General features: G+C 47.7%; 1 protein-coding gene across 3 annotated transcripts in view; it reads left to right on the top strand.

Annotated features, from left to right (window-relative positions):
- The first annotated feature begins 1,187 nt into the window (after positions 1-1,187).
- Positions 1,188-23,631, top strand: part of LOC147444386 (plasma membrane fusion protein) — a 71,787-nt gene continuing 49,343 nt past the window's right edge. For 2 of the 3 annotated variants that reach the window (XM_086527022.1, XM_086527021.1), the window contains exon 1: positions 1,195-1,453. In XM_086527022.1, the coding sequence (XP_086383148.1) occupies positions 1,231-1,453 (223 nt within the window). In that variant the 5' untranslated portion in view covers positions 1,195-1,230. Of the gene's footprint in view, positions 1,454-23,631 lie in introns of all 3 variants that reach the window. The other variant, XM_086527024.1, reaches the window with a different exon arrangement.

The following is a 23,631-nucleotide window of genomic DNA, read 5'->3' as shown; positions in this document are numbered from 1 at the left end:
CACTATAGTTTATCTTGCATATTCACACGCTCATTCAATCTTAAAACCTTTCAAGTCTCCCAGACGAACGACAATGTTAGTATCTTATAATATTTTTAATATTGCCACGTCTCAGTGACAATATTAGAGGGCCGAGGAAGCTGCAACAACTGCGATGACAATGATGACAACCAATGTATGCATGCACATTCGTGCGCGAGAGAGAGAGAGAGAGAGAGAGAGAGAGAGAGAGAGAGAGAGAGAGAGAGAGAGAGAGAGAGAGAGAGAGAGAGAGAGAGAGAGAGAGAGAGAGAGAGAGAGAGAGAGAGAGAACCCTTGGGCTTGTTGCAGTAACGTGCAAGTAGGAAGATGATGGTCCCCCCTCATGAAGATGACACTCAGAGTGCGTGTGGTCTCCGATAGATGCTATAGCAAGTGGCTTAGAGAGAGAGAGAGAGAGAGAGAGAGAGAGAGAGAGAGAGAGAGAGAGAGAGAGAGAGAGAGAGAGAGAGAGAGAGAGAGAGAGAGATGCTTCCATCCCAAGCTTCACAAGGAAGGCTGAGAGAAAAAAGGGGGGGGGGGGAGGGGTCACACTACGACGTTGTGAAGCATGCCAAGAGAAGAAGGATCGAGAATCTCCTTGTTTAAAGTTGCTATTTGTAAAAATAGCAAGAAGCATCCTTTGGCCTTTCAATTTAAGAGAGTGGAACTATGGAATATTGGGTTTAAAATTAAAAAGGCAAACTGTTTTTTTTGGTAACAAATCGCACATATCCTGTGTGACGCGATACAAACGTCCGTGAGCGCTACCAGCCTCGTTTATAAGTGACACGGGGTCGCGTTTATGGAATCTACGATAGGGGTGCGCAATCGGCATCACACGGATTTTAGACCGTCGGATATCCGCAGCAGGGAGGGGCAGGCTTTATGTACACGCGAACTCGCAAGATGTGCACGGATGCGTGTTAGGCAAGTTGGATAGAGCTGAGGAGTGTGGCGGGGGAGGTCCGGCTGGGAACCCTAACTTTTTGTTCTCCTGGAGCTTTAATCGACGGTGGATCTCTCGAGCGCCGTCAATTCCTCGAGTTGACCCCGTGTCCTTTATGGGCGAGGCGCTCCCAGGGTCGTTTTGTTGCACTCGAACCCATGACCGAGGTCACGACGACGAAGCTAGCTAAAGGATATATTGAAATTGTAATCCTATTTTGTATATTTGCATCAGTGGCTGTGGTCTTCTAAGCTCACATAGCTATGGCATCGTCGTCATATATGGCTGTTTGCAGCTCTCTGCCCATTTGTCCGCCTTGTCGTCCTACTTCTGCTGCTCTCTCCTCGCCTGCTCCCCCCATAATTAATGGTGCTAAGCTCACGCGTAGTGTCTTTTCTCGTACCTTGCTGGCTCTCATGGGCTCCTTCTCGCTTCAAGAGGTCCTTTTGCCCTCCCATCCCGCTATGGCGTTATCTCTGGGCATCTGTAAGTACATTCATTCAAGGTTTTTTTTCCGAAGAACTGAAGGTTTTCTCAACATTAACTTTTGTTAGAGAGAGAGAGAGAGAGAGAGAGATAGAGAGAGAGAGAGAGCTTGCTTCTGTTCGTATCAGTTTTCTTTCAGATACGATTCCCATGATCCGTGATCGAGTGACTTCATTAAAATGATCCAGCTGCAAGTTCAACTTGAAAAGCTTCCAAACTCTGTTGTGTTGGCAAGCAGAGCTTGCTTACTTATGAAGTGCTCACGAAATTTGTAGAACATCCACTATCCACTAGCACATTGATTGGATGTTGACCAATGAAACCCAGAAGACTTGAGAACCTGGTTAGACAGATCAATAGGAACTGAGGTTTGATTGTGTGCATTCAGCAGCAATGTGCTGACCACTTTGGAAACCCGAATCGCACGAATAGCCTGTTTGCTTGTGTCCGGCACAGGAGATGGACAGTGTTGTGTATCTGTGCATGACTCCATATTTGAATTTTGCCGAATGTTAGAAGGATTCGGGTGCTTTGGACATTCAAACCACCTGTGTGAACCAGCACAGATTGTGCACAATCCTGTGCGATTGGACTGAGAGGTGGAGGGAGTCGATGAAGAGGTTTGTTGTCCGGAGAAAGGATTGGGCCGAAAATCACGGCGGCCATTTAGACGTAGATCTGGCCGAAATCTGCCTCAATTCCGATTACCATTGGAAGAGGATCCTGTGTGAGAAATCGATGCTTGGCCAGCAAAACGGGGTCGAAAGGCTTGCTATCTTGAGAAGGGTTGTCCAGAAGATTGGTGTGAGCTTTGAGAGGAACGTTGCTGTTGATTATAGCGTCCTATGCGATCACGCTGGAAAGGACGAGCACTATTGGAGAATTGGTTTTCAGGAGGAAAATTTCGCTGAGTACACTGATTATCACCAAGGCGTTCCACATAGGCAATGGCTTCATCCATCATGGCTAGGTTGTATTTGTGCACGTCATCCTTCAGGGTGGGTTCAAGCCCATCGACAAAACTGTGGAGTTTATCAGAAGGGCCGAGGGTCTCTATCTCTAGAGTCAACCGTTGGAACTCTGTGATATATGCGGCCGAGAACCAGTTTGGTTCAGGCGGCGGAGAGAGTACCGGGCATGAAAATCCGCGTTGGCAAGCTCAAAGGCCTTGCGAATTGTGCGCCGGAATTTATTCCATAAAGGGATGTTTTTGTTATCTGCAACCCGTCATTGCCACCAAAGGAAAGCGGTGTCCTTAAGTAGAGAACTTGCTAGTGCAACCTTTTCGCTCTCGGCCAAATCCGTATTAGACAGATAAACTTCTATTTTAAACAACCACTGGTCCAACACGTGTTTGTCGCGGCGACCATTATAAGGCTTCGGCAATTTAATGTCAAGTTTCTTTTTCTGAGCAACATTAAAGATTTTATAAAGTAATTGGAGTTCATGATTATCTACCTCGGCTGTTGGATCTGGTTCTTTGTTGTTGTCCGCGGGGGCTTCTGAAGAAGGTGATGTAGAAGCTGCATGTGGAGTCCGCGAAGTAGTGTGGTGACGTTGAGAAGAGGTCTGCATCTGCATATGGTCCAAGCAAGTGGAAATGGATGCGATGTTGGCCGTAAGTACTTCCATCTGTTGCTTGAGAAGAGCCAAGGTGTCCTGCTTGGCTTCCATCCTGTGATGTCGGCATGGCTACGTCTCAAAGGGAATAACGAGGGGAAGCTGGCGAGAGGTGAGGTAAATAGTCGGGAGAAGTTGATGCAAACTCGTCGCCAAACTCTGTGAAAAACTCTGAGCCAAATGAAGAATCTGAGATGTCCTCGATCTCGTTGACAGGAGGTGGAGCGGGCAACATAGGTGTGTAATCCGGAAGTCGTAACTCGTTGTGAGCACGTACCAGGGGTTGGAGGGATAGAATATTGTTGATAACGTCCACTCTGCACTCTGCCAATGAGTAGGCAAGATGGGGGTACCGTCCAAGGATATACTCGTAATGCTGAAGGTACTGAGAGTCGTAGGTGAGAAAAATATGACACACCACCCAAGTCTGGAACTGTGTCATGTGGCGGCAATCTGGGGCCCCGGCACAACCTGAGGTGCAGGAACGTGTACTGGTTCTGGAGCAGGTACTGGTTTGGGAGAATCGGAAATGAGGATATATTCCGGTTCCGAATTTGGCTCTGCAACCTAGACAGGTGCTGTTTCCGGTGATGGAGTATCGGGAATGATGATCATGTCATGTGCAGGAGGGGGATTTTCCGGCAAGAGTTCTTCAGGAACCTTGTCTATGTACGAGATGTAGAGAGTAGGTGCAGGCAGTCCGTCGTCAGCCATCGTGCGCACACAAGGAGGCTGCTAGAAACTTGAGCGCTGGAAAAATGCAGAAGATCATTCGAAGTGGTTGGCAGAGAGCACCCACGCTGCAGATCATTAAAAGGGGCCATGGCGTTAAAGTTGTTGAGTTATTTATTTATTTTTTAACTTTCACCATAGGGTGTCCACTGAGCTAATAAGTTGGGCGGCCGGCCAAATGAACTTATAGGTTGGCCACTTAATAACAAGATCGCTGGCTGATAAGTGGGTTAAAAGAAAAACTATACGCTGCTGCTTAAATGTCATGCGTAGACTTTTACGAAGAGCTGCCAGCGTTGGGCTGCATCGATTGATGAAGAGGCGCAACGCTGAAGGGCATGCTAGGGGAAGGGGCATACGCCAGGGCCGGGAATCTCAAGGGGGGTGCGACCCTTCATCTGCAAGAGGTGTAACCCTTCGGAGAGGTGCATGCCAGGATTGGCACCTATTCATGAAGAGGTGCTGTTCTCCTGTGAAGTGTCTAGAGATTCGAAAGGTTGCCAGCCGATGAAGAGGTGCTACCCTTGTATCCGAAGAGACACCACTCGATGAAGAGGCCTACGTCGAGAATTTCAGCAGGTATGCTGCATACACACATCTCCTTCTCTTTAATTATTTATGTATTTAGAAGGGGGGATTTCGGATTGCCTCATACTTGTCTATGTGTATTCCATCTTTTTTGCTGCTTCCATGCAACTCCGAGAGAGGGTAGAGTATAGCGGCAAGGATGAGAGGCTCAGAACCTTCGGGTCTCGGGAAAAATTTAGCTCTCATACCACTGTGAAGATCTCTATATTACTTCATATGTATTTATTATGTTTCAGCACAAGACTAGAATTAGAAAGATAACTCTGACAAGAGACTCAAGAGATTGTGTTTGATTGAATGAATGAAAACTGAGTACAAAGGGTTCCTTTTATAGGAAGTGAAGAGTCACTAGTGAAAAGGCATGTATCATGGTGAAGAGACATGACTTTAGACGTACGAAGAGCTGCAACCATTGGGCGAAGAGTCACACCCGTAGAGCGAAGAGGTGTGACCAGTCATCGAAGGAGTGTGGCTTTTGGCAAAGAGGCATGTCTTTTGGATGAAGAGTGGCAACCATCCAAGCGTAGGGGTCCTCCTTGGCATGGCACTTCGCCTATCTGCATTCATGAGTGTATGTATATGATGTATATTAGTCACAATCGTGACAAGGTGCCAACATGAAAGAACAGACTGAACAACTTTAGGCACTTCAAATGACAACTAAACAGAAAGAAATGCACAACACTAGATGGGAGTGGCGGAGTTCCACCCGAAGAGAGCACTGGCCCCTAACGCTGGTGCCCCTTTTGGTATTTCTTTATATCGCTTGAACTCAGTACAATGCCGATACTCACACTCTGCACCATCACCCATAAGAGTGCCAGACACTGAGCCCTCTGCACAAGTTTAAATGGCCCTGGGCCAATGAAAAGTAGTTACATGAAAAGCTTCAAACTCGAAAGCATCAGGTTTCAAAAGCACTAGTGCCCAAAAGCTGCCATCGCATTTTGCGAAAATCCGTACAGCTGCCACGTAGCACTGTTAGCACGAATTTTGGGACTGTCCGTACAGTCTGCCACGTCAGTATGTCAGCGCCTTTTGCGGGAGTGCCATACAACAACCACATGATCAACACTTTTTGTGTGTGTGGGTCCTATTTTATTTTATCTCTTTAAGTCACTTGGGCCCCATCGGACGGGGTCCCATATGTTGGTGGGAACTCTTCTTTAAAATAGGCCACTCAGCAAGACTTTGCAAGTTGGTGAAACTTCTTCTGCTGCTTCTAGGGTTTACGTTCCTCGGCCGAGAGCTGCAGGTTGGCTACGTTCTTCAATGGCTTGACACGTCAGCAGTTTGTGATAATATCCTGAATGTTTGGTGCAACGGAAGGGTTTAAGGATTTTAACTCAGATCTAGTCCTTCGCACAAACACAAAGTTACTTTACTACACTTGATAGAATTGAACACAATGAGAGAGGCAATGAGAGAGGAGAGATGACACCGCATGTTGGGTCCCAACCACCTTCAAGGGCCCCCTTGCTCTGTTGCCAGAGCAAGTACTTGCTTAGATTACCTTCACAATGGTGATACGATGGCTAAATGGTATATGCTGAATACTTCATGCTGATGTTGATTAGACAGAAAAACGCTAAGGCTGATCTGATGCAAAAACGCTACGGCTCCACTTATTGGACGTTTATTTACTAATAAATGGCCTAAGTGACTTTAGAGAGTGTTCACATGCATACAAGGTTGTCATACCGAGTGGCTCTCAACAGCTTCCTACCATAAATGGTACCAAAAGTGTGGGTATCGTCACTGTTTGAAGTGTCTGAAGAGGACGAGGTCTCCTCCTCTAAACTGCTAGATTGTTTTCTGTGCTTTCTAGACTTCTTCTTGGATCTGCTTGTTTTGCTCTTCTTGGTCTTTCTCCGCTTCTTCAACTTTTCTCATCCTAACCGGAACTAGAGGAAGAGGAATTGTTGGAAGACAAAGAAAAACTGGAATCATTCTCGAAACGAACACCTCCTTGCATCCACTAGACGCCTTGAAAGTTGATTCCCGGCCAAGTAATCGAGAAAATCCTTTGACTTGCTTTTCTTCCGATCTTTTGTTCAAGAGGTTCGTCAAACTCTTCTTACGAGAACAATTTCTGATTTTCTGCACTAGGCTTTACTATAGTCTTCATGGATGACTTGATAGGTGAGTGGATGGTTTTTTGCCATTGGGAGTGAACCTCATTAAGTGGATGATTCTTTAGGTACTTAACATACTTCAGGTCCTTGGAGTACTTGACCATTCGTTTCGCACACATGTCAACCTGAGGGTTTGCTCCCGCTGGAATCTTTGTTCCTCCACGAGGGTGGAGTGCTCTTCATGCTTTCGTGTAGTCGGTGGAAGGGTGTCTTCTCCCTGTGAGAGTGCGAGTGTGGGGAAGCGTGAGAGGAGAGAGAGATGTGAATGCACGTGTGCGAAAGAGAGAGAGAGAGAGAGAGAGAGAGAGAGAGAGAGAGAGAGAGAGAGAGAGAGAGAGAGACCACCAACGCTAGAGATGGTGAAGAGGGGGCGATCAGCCCCCCATGACTACCATGAGCAGAAGACCCAATACACAATAGCCAGATGAGGTCTGTTGTCACAAAGTGATGACGTGGCTACGGACAGCAGAAACCCTAAAATTCTTGCAAACCCTAATTTCTGCTAGAAACCCTAATTTTCGGAAATCGCGGAGGTGAAGGGAAATTTTGAGCGACGCAAATCTCAACTTTTTGCTATGATTTGGGAGAAAGAGAGAAAAAGAGAACTTGCTTTTTACTGACTCTCATTGAGAGAGAGAGAATCTGCTTTTGCTTTCAAGCTTTTGGGGCTCTGCTTTTGGGCATCCCTTGTAATCTTTAAATTAGTGGTGGGGGCCTCATTTTCTCAGAGCATATGGACGCAGAGTCTGAGAGTGAAACCCTAACCGCTCTCTTGTACTTTGAATTGATTAATATAAAAAGAAATAGCGAAAGGGGCGCCAGTCTTTGGGGCCAATATCTCTAGGCACGAAACTCCGTCGGGCTAGTGCAAATCTATTGTGATCTGTGAATTGTTTTGAAGTGGTTATTTGGTGCTGTCGTGATTGATTCTTGACCTGGAGTGTCCAAGTCTGTTACAGTGGTATCAGAGCACGACCGATTTCTCTTCTACGGGAAATCTGATCCCCAATTTTTTTTTCCGCGGCACCTATGGCTTCACGCAAGGATCAGTCGACTCCCTCTGCATGTGGAGATGCGGGCAGGGATCACAGATTCTGGCAGAGAGTATGGCCCGCCTCGGCCTACTCAGGCGGAGCGGCGAGAGATAGAGCGTCGCTAGTTGATCGGCGATGCAACGAAGATGATGCTCAATTTTGCGAAGGATCCAAAATTTGCAAAATATATGAGCGAGACTTCTTTTCAGGAAGTGCATGAGGAGTGGCAGAAAACCACTACACCCACTCTCAAGAAACCTTCTGCTCACAATAAATATTCAGAGAAGGAATTAGAAGAGGTGGTTGATGCACGGATTGCTCAGCTTTTTGACGCGCAAAAGAAAGCCAAAAAGCACGGCAAAAAGCAGAAGAAACGCACTGACTTCCCGGGATATTTGGGTCGTCAGTTGACTTTTGACAAGGCAAAGAAACAGAAGAAGCGTGTTCGATTTGAAGGAGTACCCAGTTCTTCTTCTTCTTCTTCTTCTTCTTCTGACAGTTCTTCTAGCTCCTCAGATTCGAGCAAAGAAGACAGAAAAGGTAAAAAGCGAAGCAAGAAACAAAGCTTCGGAAAGGGAAAGAAAAAGGCAAAGAAGGCTAAATCTTGCCCAGAGACTGATAGTTCTACTGAGGACTCTTCTACAGACAGCTCAGATTTTGATGATGGAAACTTTTATGTGAACAAGAAGAATTTTTACAAAGCTCGAAGATAAAAGCAAGAAAGTCCGAGAGTTTAAGGAAGGTGGCCACTCGATCAAGTTTGATACTTTTTCAGGATACTCAGATGCTTCGAAGGCTTTGTCTTTTATACAGCAGTTTGACATCGCTTTCGCGGGAGGACGCTATTCAAAGCACTCCAAGATTCGGAGAGCTACCTCTTACCTTAAGGGGAATGCTCGTACTTGGTGGTCCACGCTTCTTTTAAACAAGACTGCGCCAGTTAAATGGTTGAAATTAAAAAAGCTTTTTATTTCTTCTTGGTTGACGCAAGAATATGAACGAGATATACGAGCTGCTTGGAACCATCTTCGGATGACCAAGAAAGATACAATCAATGCTTATTGTGAAAGATTCTGGAGCTCTTTTCTACCCGCCTCTTCATTCAAGAAGATCTCGTTCAGAGAACAGATTAAGCGGTTTACCTTAGGTCTACCTACAGAGATCCGAGATCACTGCTTGGAACAGAAGTCAACTTCTATTCAGGAGTTGATGAGTCATGCGAAGCGGGGCTTTGCCATTAACTCTGGCAGTCTGACCTACCCCACAGATGAGGCCATGACACAACGAGCCGAACAGACTTCTGGGAATGAAAGTAGAAAGAAAAAGAGCAACCCAGAGAAAAAGGATGCACGACCCAAGCTTACTCTTGAGGAGAGAGCTTGCTTCATCAGAGAGGGGAAGTGCTTTGGATGTGGGGAACATAGACATATCTCCGTGAAGTGCCCTAAAAAGGCACAGAAAGAACAGAATGATAAAGACGACGACAGGCCTGAGAGTTCGAGAGCAGCTGAGGAACGTGGCAGAAAAGGCAGATAGAAAAGCAGAACTGGTACCACATGGCGTGGAACCTGCACCGAATCTAATGAATGAAAGTACAAACTTTGCCACTTTTGGGGCAAAGTGAAGGATCAGGAAGCTCTTCTGAAGGAGCCAAGGGCAACTTCTTTTCACTTGGAATTGGCGGCTCGATTTGGAAATGACGCCCGACAGACTGACGCCACAGGTGGAGGTAGTTCGACTGGCACCCGGATGGGATGTTGCCATTACACTGAGCATTGGCAAACTTCGTTTGCAATGGCAGGGGTGTCAGGGCACGCGAGTGACGTTCTACTCAGGATCCCTTGGTACCACAAGAACTATGCAGTGGTTGACTGCCGGGTCGAGAAAGCGACTTTGATAAATGAAGGGCTTAGAGATTGTACTTGATGATCTTCAGTTTCTTACTCATTCTTTTGGGAGAGAACTGAACGATGGATAAAGGTTGAATATGTTTTGACCTGATCAAAGAACACCAAGATTTTTCTCCACACTCATGTCGATTGCTGTTCAGAGGGCCTGAATATCAAACCATTGATCTGATACCTGGAAGCACGCCACCGAACCGGCCACCTTATCGTGTGAGCCAAGTACAAAATGAAAAGATTACGAACCAAGTGAAAGACCTCTTGGAAAAGGGTCTTGTCCAGCATAGTACTTCACCGTATTGCTCTCCACTGTTGTTGGATTTGAAGAAAGGCGGATCTTGGAGAATGTGCATTGATTATAGCGCTCTCAACAAAATCACCATCAAGAACAGATCTCCGATTCCTAGGATCGATGATATACTCGACAGGTTACAAGGATTCTTGTGCTTTAGGAGGATTGACTTGAACAATGGATATCATAGATCCGAATCGCGTCGGGAGACGTCTACAAGACAGCCTTTCGGACGACTTTTGGGTTATTTGAGTTTTTGGTGATGCCTTTTGGCTTAACCAATGCTCTTGTGACATTTAACCGGATGATGGACAAGATTTTTCGAGAGTACAGGCTATTTGTTGGCACTTTCTTTGATGATATCATTGTTTCTCCAAGAATGAGGCAGAACACAGAGATCATCTGCTTCAGAGACTTTTTGGGACACTGTCTCAGCAGCAGGAGTGCAAGTGGATTCGGCCAAGATAGAGACTATACGTGATTGGCCCGACTTGAAGAATGTCCATGAAGTTGAAAGCTTCTTGGGACTGTGTTCGTACTACAAACGGTTCATTCGAAAGTTTGCAGAGGTTGCTTTCCCTTTGCATATCTTGATATAGAAAGGAGTTCCTTTCTCGTGGGGATCCACAGAGGTGACTGCCTTTCAAACATTGAAAGAGAAATTGACTACAGGACCAGATTTGACTTTGTCGGACTTGCAGAAGTCATTTGAAGTATTTTGTGATGCTTATGGTCGTAGTCTGGGTGCGGTCTTGATGCAAGAAGGCCATGTCATTGCTTATGAGAGCCGATTGTTCTCTAGGCCGGAGATGACAACACAGATTTATGAGAAAGAGCTTTTGGTGGTTATCCATGCTCTTACTTAGTGGCGGCATTAAATACTCTGAGCGGATTTTATTGTCTTTACAGACCATCAGAGTTTGCGCTACTTCTTGCCACAGAAGCAGCTTTCGGAAAAGCAGATGCGGTGGGCGAACATCTTGTCACAATCACTTCCAGATTGTCCATGTGCAGGGACAAAAGAATGTGGTGGTAGATGCTTTGTCTCGGAAGCCGTTGGTTCTGGCTATTTCCACGATACATCATAGGAGCTTCGAGGATATGGTCGATCAGTATGCCACAGATATAGATTTTGCAGATAATTTCACACGGATACGGGATGGGGAGACACTAGCTGGATACTCCCTTCGGGAAGGCTACTTGATGAGAAAGACTATGTTGTGCGTTACACAGCCGTTGCGGGAAAAGGTTATGACTGAATGCCATTGTCCACCTTTTACGGGTTACCGCGGCATTGCTACCACCACGAAGGGGTAGAGAGATACTTCTTTTGGCCGAGACTCAAAAAGGACGTGGAAGAGTTTGTGCGCAGTATCCCAGAAGGTCAAGTTTGACATGCATACGACACAGGAATTGTTACAGCCTTTACCCATACCCACCCGCCCCTGGAAAAGTATTGAAATGGATTTCATTTTTGATCTCCCGAGAACATAGAATGATCACGGTGATTTTCCGATTACATGGCACGTCTGAGACGATTGTCTCTGACAAAGACCCAGATTTATGAGTTTGTTTTGGAAGGCAATTTGGGAGAACATTGGCACGCGGTTGCAGTTCTTGTCATCGTTCCACTTGCAGACTGACGGGCAATCTGAGATTGCCAATTCAGTGGTTGTAGATTTATTGAAGTCTTGTATCTCGGATCAGAAGACTCAATGGGAAAAGAATTTACCTTTGGTGGAATTTGCCCACAATAACACGATACACTCTTCGACGGGGAAGGCGCCATTTGAGATTGTTGAAGGTGTTCCGAAGGTTCCACCCTTCCTGAGCACGAAAGATAAGATCTTTGAAGCGGATGAATATACGCGAGATCTGGATACGGCTTTTGCCAAGGTTCGCGAGACTTTGCAGAAGTCTCAAGAACGACCGAAAAAGGTAGCGGATCGCCATCGTCTCCACATGAAATTGAAGGAGGATGATTGGGTGCTCTTACGTTTTGAGAAGGCACGCCTACGAAAGAAAAGGGAAAGGAGAGGCTTTTTCCAAAGCTTAGTATGCGATACTACGGCCCTTTCCAGATTACTGAAAAGAAAAATGATGTCTCCTTCCGATTGAAACTGCCAGATACTTGGAGGATTCACAATGCATTTCATGCGAGTCTCTTGAAACCTTTTAAAGGTGATGTGCTTGATGATGGGGAGCCTGATGAGCAACCCGAAGTGGAAGAAAACGAGGAGATCCTTGTTCCTGAACAGATTTTGGCACATAAGGATACGAAGAATAAAGGTAAAGTCCGAAGGCGATTCTTGGTTAAGTTCAAGAATTATCCTGCACTTGATGCGAAGTGGATGGAGGAGGAGGACCTAGCAGATACTCCTCAGATTGTGAAACTTTACCTCGATGCTTTTGGCTTAGCATAGTCTACTCCAAATGGAACCCAGAATTCAGCTTGGCCAGAGATCTGGTGCAGTGGAGGGGAGTCACTCCGCTCCCTGTTCAACAGATGCCTCGATTTTGATACTAAAGTCACTGATGTCTCTTTGAGCTTCAAGGATACTGATAGCTGACAGTATTCTGCTGGATGACTTTATGAAATGGAATTCCTGATAATGATACTGATTTGTTCTTGACTTCTTTTGAGTGTAGGAACTGATAGACGAAATGACTGCAGCATTTTGGTCTGATTGATCTCGAATAGACATGGTTGCAATAGGGGTTAGTCAATCGGACATCGATGAGGTCCCGATTGGACCTAGATGTGATTGCTAGCTACATTGCTGATAAATCATGCTCTAAGCTCTGTTGAATGTTGATTGTCATGTGATGTCCTGTGATGTCGTGTGATGTGACTGTCGATTTTGTACACGTGCAAGATGTGTGTTCCTAGTACGTAGGTACTAACAGTCAGTGTCTGCTAAGACGGTTTATGGCTTTTGTCGGTTTTGCAAGCGTAATCGTGGTCGATTACAATGCTTTCAAGAGGGGGGTGTGTCACAAAGTGATGACGTGGCTATGGACATCAGAAACCCTAATTTCTGCCAGAAACCCTAATTTCCGAAAATCGCAGAGGTGATTTTTTTTTTTTTTTTTGGGGGAAATTTTGACTGATGCAAATCTCAGCTTTTTGCTATGATTTAGGGGAAAGAGAGAGAAAAAGAGAACTTGCTTTTTACTGACTCTCATTGAGAGAGAGAGAGAATCTGCTTTTGCTTTCAAGCTTTTGGGGCTCTGCTTTTGGGCATCCCTTGTAATCTTTAAATTAGTGGCGGGGGCCTCATTTTCTCAAAGCATCTGGACGCAGAGTCTGAGAGTGAAACCCTAACCGCTCTCTTGTACTTTGAATTGATTAATACAGAAAGAAATACCGGAAGGGGCGCTAGTCTTTGGGGCCAATATCTCTAGGCACGGAACTTCGTCGGGCCAGTGCAAATCTATTGTGATCTGTGAATTGTTTTGAAGTGGTTATTTGGTGCTGTCGTGATTGATTCTTGACTTGGAGTGTCCAAGTCTGTTACACCTTTGATCTATGACTGTGGAAGTGGGTACCCCCCTGGCCCCATAAATAGGTGCCCAAGGGGAGGTAGGGCAATGCCTGGAAAAATCCCCCACGACCCAACAAGAAATAAATGAAATATGAGGGCGGACTGCCCAGAGTTGGGCGGCTGGACAATGCAGTCTAAATGCGTATGCAAAGGGTGGCCAGCCCAGAGGCACACTAGTTGTACATGTATGCCCTAGACCTATGTGAAGCAGCAGAGTGGTGTAAGTCTAACATGTTAGACTTACACCATTCTGCTGCTTCACAGGTCTAGGGCATAGTAGTACAGCTAGTATGTCTCCGGGCTGGCCACCCATAGTCTAGGTTGTACCTGGTCCGGCCGCCCGAGTTTGGGGCTGGCCGTCCACTTTTTTCCGGTCGCCCACATATATTTCCATATATCATTTTTCTGTTGGGTCGTGGGGTTTTTTATCAAGCCTTGCCCTACCTCCCCCTGGGCACCTATTTATGGGGCTAGGGGGGTACCCACTTCCACACACTATCTGATTGTATTTGGTCTTCTGCTCATGGTAGTCATGGGGGGCTGATCGCCCCCTCTTCACCATATCTTGCGTTTGTGGTCTCTCTCTCTCTCTCTCTCTCTCTCTCTCTCTCTCTCTCTCTCTCTCTCTCTCTCTCTCTCTCTTCCGCACACGTGCACTCTCACATGGTATCAGCAGCTTTAGGCTCTCCATGGGACCAGCGCTTCACCATCAGCATGAGGTTCTCCTCCCAAGGGATAAAATCAGCTTGCATTTTTCTGCAGATATGCAAGCGTTTTGCAAAACAACCGGGCACGCGATGGAAGCAGCGTTCTTCAGTGGCGGAGGGGGTCCGGAGCTCCACCTGCGTTTTTTTGCTTCTTCCACTGGCCGTTTTGCTTATGGCTGCCAGTACTATCTTTTTGCTTTGTCACCAGAACATCCCTCCCTCTACTTGCTTTTTTGGCCAGCTCGAGCGTTTTTTGACAGCAAAGCAGCGTCTTTACAGAGGAGGGCAGCGCCGGGCCTTGCCCACTAAAGGATCTTGCCTACACCGAACTGGCCTTGCATCCGGTGCATTGCCGGCGAGATTCCTCTCCATTTCCTACAGATTTCAGCCATTCTCCACTGCTGTTCTCTGTGTTTTCAGTCCACCGGGGGAAGTGACATTGATTCCCCACCCTCCCTACACCCTCTGTAGTGTGCACCGCTCTGAACCGTGCCGGGAGCGTACGAGCACGCTAAAACTCGCTGGACAGTAGCGTATCCGTCACCTCGCAGTTGCGTTTTTGGGTGGACAGCAGACACTTGGTTTGCGTTTTTCACAGAGGATGAAGTTACCTCCTACCAGGACACCATGCGGTCTCTCTTGGTGACTGCTGCAGTACACGGTATCTTCGACATCGGCTTGATCATCTACGGGCAGTGTAGAAGAGCAACTGCACTATCATCCAAGCCAAGCTCCGGGTGCCTCCAAATGTAATCGCGTGATGCCTGATCTCCCGCATCTCGCGGTAAACTCTTCAAGAGATTCTAAAGAACTGAAGTCCCACTCCACTCTGTAGATCCAAGCAATGAACCTGTCCAAGAAGAGATCCAAGATCCTCTCCCTAAGTCCATGTAGATGCTTCTGTGTAAGCAAGTGATCTGATGTGTCGAGGTCAAGTGGTAAGTGTCTGTCCACCCAAGATGGTGGTGTCTTCTTTGGGAATGTCGGAATCCCATATGCCATGAGCATGGCCATATCTCATGTGAACTCCTTTGATGAGTGCATAGGTGTGTCCATAGCAAACCACAAGCCACCACCCCTTTTGGAGTGCGCAACTGCCGAATGATGGCTGGAATGAATGGATCTCCTAAGGATTGTACGCCCGTAGATGATCAAGCCGATATCGAAGATACCGTGTACTGCAGCAGTCACAGAGAGATTGCACCGACCACCTCCAAGGGGTGTCCTGTCAGGAGGTAACTTCATCCTCTGTGAAAAACACAAGCAATGTGGCTGCAGTCCACCCAAAAACGCAATTGCGAGGTGATGAAAAGGCTACTGTCCAGTGATTTTCAGCGTGCTCGTACGCTCCGGGCATGGTCCGGGGCGGTGGAGAGGGTGTAGGGAGGGTTTATCTCTGTGTGCACAACCGTTGGAGGGCTGAACAGTGAAAACACAGAAAACAACAGTGATACGTGGCTGAATCTGAAGATTTGAAGAGGATTCGTGCCGGCAAGGCATCAAATGCAAAGGCTAGGTAGGCACTGGCGAGATCCGGGGTCCAGAAGCTGAGCGCTAAAACGCAGCACCTTTCCAAAAAAACGCAGATGAAGATAAAAAACACAAATAGATCTGGAGGTGTTTTCCGTGACAAAAAAGTCTAGAAATGGTAGCGCTGGCAGCGAGCAGGTGATCGACATGTGGAGAAGAGTAGAAACGCAGGTGGAGTTCCCGCGACAGAAACGTTGCTGTCCATTGCGTGCCTGGTCCTAGCAAAAACGGTGGCAGATCCATGAAAACGCTGGCCTTGGAGGAGGTTTTGATGTCGATGATGAAGCTCTGTCCCAGGCCATGGAAAGCCGAAGCTGTTGATACCATGTGAGAGTGCACGGAAGAGAGAGAGAGAGAGAGAGAGAGAGAGAGAGAGAGAGAGAGAGAGAGAGAGAGAGAGAGAGAGAGAGAGAGAGAGAGAGAGAGAGAGAGAGAGAGAGAGACCACAAACGCTAGAGATGGTGAGGAGGGGGCGATCAGCCCCTCATGACTACCATGAGTAGAAGACCCAATACACAATAACCCGATGAGATCTGTGATCTATGATTGTGGAAGTGGGTACCTCCCTGGTCCCATAAATAGGTGCCTAAGAGGAGTTAGGGCAATGCTTGGAAAAATCATAGTTACCGGGGAACGCCCGCTAGCCCCCGTTCCGGCATTCCGGGGGGCAGTTCCCTTCCCGAACGTTCCGGAACGTCCCGGAATGTCTGACGTTCCGGGTGGCCAATGCAAACCGGAACGGCCGTTCCGGAACGTTCCGAAACGCCCCCGGACCGTTCCGGAATGCCCCTGGAACGGCCAACGGCTACAAACAAATTTGGCAAAAATTGAAAAAATTGAAGTAAATGTTTGGGCTTCTTTTGAAAGTGTGCAAGGCCTCAAGGACTCATAAAATGCACCCCCCTCCCCCTTTCTCTTCACAAGCTAATCCTCAAGGCTCAAGCTCTCTCCCTCTCACTCTCAAGATCTCTCCCTCTCAAGACTCACTCTCTCAAGGCTCAAGGCTTCAAGCCTTCAAGCTCTCTTCCTCTCCCTCCCACTCTCTCAAATCTCTCCCTCTCCATCTCTCTCTCTCTCTCTCTCTCTCATCATCTAGTCATAGCAAGGTTGAATGGTCTTCAAAACGAGTTTTTTGTGAGTATTAGAGTCAAAGCACTCTAATACTCCTTGTATTTAAACACAAGGAGCTAAAAATTGCACTATTTGGGTGTTTTTTATACCTCCCGTTCCGCGACGTTCCCGTTCCAGGCCCCTAGCCGTTCCCCCGTTCCGCAGGGATCCCGTTGCCGTTCCCGTTCCGCGTTCCGGGTAACTATGGGAAAAATACCCCACGACCCAACAAGAAATAAATGAAATATGAGGGCGTCCGGATAGTGTAGTCTAAATGCATCTGCAAAGGGTGGCCAGCCCGTAGGCATACTAGCCTTACATGTATATCGTGGACCTATGTGAAGTAGCAGGGTGGTGTAAGTGTAACAAGAGAGAGACAGAAGACACAAAAACGCTGGTGTGTGGAAAAATACCCCACGACCCAACAAGAAATAAATGAAATATGAGGGCGTCTGGATAGTGTGGTCTAAATGCATTTGCAAAGTGTGGCCAGCGCGGAGGCATACTAGCCGTACATGTATGTCGTGGACCTATGTGAAGTAGCAGAGTGGTGTAAGTCTAACAAGAGAGAGAAGACACAAAAACGCTGGTGTGTGGAAGAGGGGGCAATCAACCCCCCACTGACTACCAGAGCATGAGATCTGTACAGTGCCAGATGATAATAATGAAATGTGTATCCCTCTAGGCCCCATATATATGAGTGCCCAAGGTGGACGCCCAACTCAAGTGGGCGGTCGGCCCCAAACTCGGGCGGTCGGACAAGGTACAACCTATGCTATGGGTGCCCAGCCCAGAGACACTAGTCGTACAAGGAAGTTCCCTAGACCTGTGTGAAGTAGCAGAGTGGTGTAAATCTAACACCCCTTCTCAGCACCGGATGCTGAACAAACCGCGTGAAGTCGAAGATGTGAGGCAAATGATGAAGATGTCTACTACAATTTCCATAGAAGGACAAGACCCCAGCGAATGCCACGAGTGTAGTAGTAGTCTGGGGTGTCCCGACTGCGAAGAAATCTCCATGGTGTGATGCCGTCACAAGCCGTGTAGCAAACTGTTGTACTCCGCTAATGCAGTGTGAAGGTCACGAAGTGAGTGTAAAAACAACTCCTTGCCGTGAAAGAAGTGCCAATAGACTTGCAAGTGTCCTGCCCAATAGGATCCGTGGTGTCTGTAGTAAAACCTTCTGAAGAAAATGGAGAAGCCGAGGAACCGTCATGAGAATGACCGGAAGCTTGTCAATGCATGAACCTGTAACCCAAGGTGGCCAGGTGGCTAAGCCGTGATAAAACTCGAGGAAGGCCAGATGTAGCAATTTGCGCCGTAAATGTCCTCCGAAACAAGAAAAGCCAGACTAAGCAGTCTGCATTGTAGAAGCTACTGTAAGTTGTAGCAGTCACCGAGAGACTACACGGACCACAACCGGATGGTGTCCTGTTAGTAGGTAGGGTAATCCAAGCTGAGAGGAAAGCCTTACTTAACAGTCCACGCTCTGAAGGGCCTGTGAGAAGAGGTGTGGTCAGACCAAGCTGTCTGCAATCATCTTGTAGAAGTAGGGAAGCTAGACTGAGCAGTTTGTGCTGTGAAGATCCTCTAAGAAGAGGAAAGGCTAGACCAATCTGTCTGTGCCGTCTTGCATGTATATCTTGCCTCCAATCCTCCGGTGTCAACCATAACAGAATCCGTGCCAATAGCGCCACCAAAGTTCAAACCGCATCTTGGTGTGGCTCTCAATGGGAATGAGCTGGGAGTGGCCTAGTGCCCAGGTCGGGGGATAAGTCTGCTGTAAGGTTACGGAGGGTGAGTGTAAGCAACTCTAAAGGTAGCAATCCAAATGATCAAGAGTGTAGAAGAGAAACTGCACTACCATCCAAGCCAATCTCCTGTTGACTCCGGATATTGTCGCGGGATGCCTGATCTCCCGCATCTAGTCCAAAGAACTGAAGTCCAACTCCAGCCTGTAGATCCAAGCAATGAACGTGTCCAAGAAGAGATCTAGGATCCTCTCCCTAAGTCCATGTAGATGCTCTTGTGTAAGCAAGTGATCTGACGTGTCGAGGTCAAGTGGTAAATGTCTGTCCACCCAAGATGGTGGTGTCTTCTCTAGGAATGTCGAAATCCCATATGCCATGAGCATGGCCATATCTCGTGTGAACTTCTCTGATGAGTGCATAGGTGTATTCATAGCAAACCACAAGTCACCACCCCCTCTGGAGTGCGCAACCGCCGAATGATGGCTGGAATGAATGGATCTCCCAAGGATTGTACGCCCGTAGATGATCAAGCCGATATCGAAGATACCGTGTACTGCAGCAATCATGGAGAGACTGCACGGACCACCTCAAAGGGGTGTCCTGTCAGGAGGTAACTTCATCCTCTGTGAAAATTCAAATACACAAGCCATGTGGTTGCTGTCCACCCAAAAACGCAACTGCGAGGGATGAAACGCTGCTGTCCAGCGATTTTCAGCATGCTCGTACGCTCCCGGCGGGGTCAGAAGTGATGCAAAGGGTCTGGGGAGGGTGGTGAATCAATGTAACAACCCGAGGTGGGCTGAAATCAGAGAAAACACAGCAGGTGTTGCTGGCTGAAAACTGTCGATCTGAAGAGGAACAAGACCGGCAATGCACCAGATGCAAGGCTGTGTGTAGTAGGCAAGATCCAGGTGGGCAAAGTTGAGCGCTGCCTCCTCTGCTGCAGCAGCTGTCCAAAAGCGCAGCGAGGTGTAAAAAACGCAAGTGGATCTGAGGTTTTTCCGGCACTAGAAATGTCCAAAAAGGTAGCGCTAGCAGCCGGATGCAAAAACGCTAGGCTTGATCACCAAAAAACGCAGTTATGACTGACCATCTGTCGCGATGGATGTTGTCGAGGTTATGGTGCCACCCTATTTGTGCAGAGATCGCTGGCTGATCTGGTGGTTATTGCCAAAAACGCTGGCTGCTGCTGATCTTGGGAGAAGTTCCTGATGCAATGTAGCGCCTTGGAATAGGCATAGCCTGAAGCTGTTGATACCATGAGAGAGAGAGAGAGAGAGAGAGAGAGAGAGAGAGAGAGAGAGAGAGAGAGAGAGAGAGAGAGAAACGCTGGTGTGTGGAAGAAGAGGGGCAATGAGCCCCCCACTGACTACCAGAGCATGAGACCCGTACAATGCCAGATGATAATAATGAAATGTGTACCCCCTAGGCCCCATATATATGAGTGCCCAAGGTGGGCGCCCGGCCCCTAACTCGGGCGGTCGGACAAGATACAACTTATGCTCCTATGCTATGGGTGGCCAACAGCTTTACAAGGAAGTGCCCTAGACCTGTGTGAAGCAGCAGAGTGGTGTAAATCTTACACTCCGTCAGATTCATTGCTAAAACCCATGTGTTTTGCAAAAAAAGGATCAAACCGTTTGTAAGAGAAGAATCGTTTGAGCTCTGAGACCATTGTAACAAGCTCGGATTTTAGGTGCAGTGGAACTGTTCAAGGATTTTGCTCGGATCTAGTACTCCGCACAATCACAAGGTCACTTTACTTCACTTGAAAAGAGAGACTGAAGTGAACATAATGAAGAGGGGAGAGAGAGAGAGAGAGAGAGAGAGAGAGAGAGAGAGAGTATGGTAGTCACTGGCCGCCCAGGACAGTGCTTACGCTGTCACGAGATGGGACACTTGGCGCGAGATTGCCCCACCCTGCCACGGCATCGGCGGCAACAACAGCCGGCCCGCGGCAGTCATGCTCAGCCACGTGGTCAGTGTCAACAGCCGGTTCCTCCTTCTCACACATCCACTACTCAAGCACCTCAGCAGCCTACAGGCGCTCCTCGAGCTCCAGCCCTCCATGTTCCTCCCTTCGCTTCAGCTCACACTGAGGCAGCATGGCACACAGTGGGTCGTAATCATTCCTTCCGTCCTCGTCAGCAACCAACAACGAAGCCAACTCCCAGTGTTACCTCTCCTGCTCCCTCTCAGGTTTCCACCACCCCCTTACCCCCTGCATCTCCTCGCCATTCTTCTTCTTCGCGACAGGATCACTTACCTCTGCTACCAACTCCTCCTTCACCTGCAGTTCCCCCGCCCGCTCCTTCCCCTCTTCCCGAGGTCCCTGTTCCCATGCAGATGGATCATTCACCGCTACTACCTCTCCCTTCTCCTCCTCTTCCTCTAGCCCTTACTCTCTCCCCTCCGCCTTCTGGTCCTCCCCCTCCCTCAGCAGCTCATACTTACGTCTCACGCAGTTTTCTCAGCTCTTGCTCTCTTTCCTGGGGCACTCATCGGGCTGAGATGTGCGGTGACTCAGAAGGGCCATTGCGGGTGCAGCTCTATCTTATGCATCACAAGACAGGTTGTGTTCCCTCTTTAATAGGCAGTCGCTCTCAGCCTACCCATTCCTTTTTCCTTCCATTCCACGCTGCTGAGGAATGGTCCGAGGATCAGGTTCTTCATTTTGTGCACGCACAGACTATGGCTCAGCTTCATTTATGGTTGTCTACTTCCGCTCCTGATGTTTTGTCTCCTCACTACCCTTCATGTATTGGTGCTATGGAGTGGAGTGATGTTTATGCTTGCTATTCACTGCCTATGGTCATTCATGTATCCTCAGATGTGGTGCTTCCTATGTCTATACGCATTTGGGGTGTCAAAGCTGCAGCATCGGTAATGCAATGTAAACAAGCTGATGTCTGCAGTTGGTGCAATGAGACACCATATCTTAGAGAGGGCTTGCGAGTAGCTTTCCTACCGCCTGAAGCTTACCCCTTGGATGGCCCAGCTGCCTCCAAGAAGATGCGCAATTAGTCAGATGCTATTCAAACTCTTTCATGCAGTCTATGGATTTACATGTAGTTTCTTGGAATGCTAATGGTTTACAGACTTCTCGGGTAAAAGGTTCCCGTAAGCTTTTACTTCGTAGAGATTTACACTCTCATGTAGTGGGCACTGTGGATATATTGCTAGTACAGGAGCATAAGATCGCCACTCCCTTTGGCAATCTCATGCCCTCGGGCGCCCGCACTTTTTGGGAGCCTGCTCTGGGCCTTCATGGACAGAGTTGCGGTGTATGCATCTTAGTGGGACCACGTTACTTGGCCTCAGTTCAGCAGCATGGCACCCTTGTCGCTGGCAGAGCATATTATGTTTCTATTCGGATTTGGGAATCTATCATTGGTTTTATGTCAGTCTATGCACCCACTACTCCTCGGGAGAGGGCTACATTTTGGTCCTCTTTGGCTGCTGTTCTACCTGCTGAAGACTCTTGGGTTGTTGGAGGTGACTTCAACAACGTTGAGAGCGACTCTGATTGGCGAGCCATCACACCTCCAGTTCTATCATCCATCTCTCCCGATGAGCAGCCAGCTTGGGATCGATTTCTTCTAGCTATTCAGGGTGTTGACGCCTGGCACATACCCTCTTTTGGTCACCACCCTGCTACACTTCATTACTCTTGGGGGTTTCAGAGACAGCAGGGGAGATTATTAGAGTGACTTGATCGTTTTTACATTGGCCCTTGGGCAGCAGCTTTAGGCGGATTCACTACTATATGGAGAGGGACCAGTCTCTCAGATCATTTACCCATCTCATTGTTTATCTCCTTCACTAGATCTTCTGCACAGAGGCGAGGCTGCCGCATCCCTGAGAGTGTTCTCACCACTCCAGTATTGCAGCAACAGATTCGTGACTTATGGTCCACGGATGCTTCTTATTGTGGACCCCCTGGAGAGTTTCTTGCTCATTGCATTACTCAGTCTAGTATTTACTGCCGTGATCAGACCGCTATTATTCATCGTCAGTTGAGGGTCCGCGAGTTTGATCTTCTCATTCCTCTTGGTTCCACTCAGCGCTTGCTTGAGGAGTGGCCTCATGATGCTTATCTCTCTGCTAGACAGACAGAGCTCACAGAGGAGATTCGTCGCGTACAGGAGGCTAGGTTTGAGTTCACTCATCATGCTTCAGTATCTCATTGGATAGCTAAAGCTGATCGAATGAATAAAGACTTCTTCGCTGCGCATAAAGAGCGCCCTCCTGGCACCACCCTTCGGACTTTGTGCGATGCTCAGGGGACACTACATATGCATCCTGATGTTATACTTGATATGTCTGCAGATTATTTTGAGACTTTGTTCACTGCTGATGTATGCACTACTGAGGTTTTACATGCACGTGAGCAGATCTGGCATCACACGCGACATCGTTGTACAGACACTATGGCAGAGGTCTTGTTGGCACCCTTCACACTTGCAAAGCTCCATGCTGCTATAGAGAGTCTTGATCCATCCTCCTGTCCAGGAGAGGATGGCCTCACTAGAGCTTTCTTTTTGACATATTGGGATGTATTGCATATACCACTGCTTCGCGGTTGTCAGGACATCTTTGCATTAGGATATATGCATCTGGATCTTTGTTCAGGTCTCATATCTCTTATTTCGAAGGGGGGTGACACCACTCAGCTCCGACAGTGGAGACCTATTACCCTACTCCTTTCGGTCTATAAGATATTAGCGTTAATGATCAGCCATCGCTTGCGGCCGTTCTTACCAGATATTATTCATACTTCTCAGACAGGCTTTGTCATGGATCGATGCACATCCTAGATAATATCTTCACTTTTTATGAGGCAGTGGAGTGGGCCAGATCATCTTCTGAGCCTCTCACTTTTTTCATCCTTGACTTCGAGAAAGCATACGATCGTGTTGAGTGGGACTTTCTCGAAGGAACTTTAGCCAGGATGGGTTTCCCTTCGAGATGGATCTCAAGCATTTCTACTCTCTTCAGGACTGCCAGCAGTGCTATTACTATTGGTGGTCGTGTCAGTCGCAGTTTTGAGCTTTCTCGATCTGTCCGTCAGGGGTGTCCTCTAGCAGCATATCTGTATCTGTTTGTAGGAGAGACTGTGTCCGACTTTCTTCGTGCTCAGAGTCATGCATTTTGTGGCTTGACCATGCTAGTACCTACAGCTCCAGACCTTATTGATCAGGAGTTTGCTGATGATACTATGCTCATGTTA

Source organism: Adiantum capillus-veneris, chromosome 13 (genome assembly GCF_014529385.1).
Source record: "Adiantum capillus-veneris isolate H3 chromosome 13, ASM1452938v2, whole genome shotgun sequence".
NCBI lineage: Eukaryota > Viridiplantae > Streptophyta > Polypodiopsida > Polypodiales > Pteridaceae > Adiantum > Adiantum capillus-veneris.
This window is presented reverse-complemented; position numbering and strand designations above follow the sequence as displayed.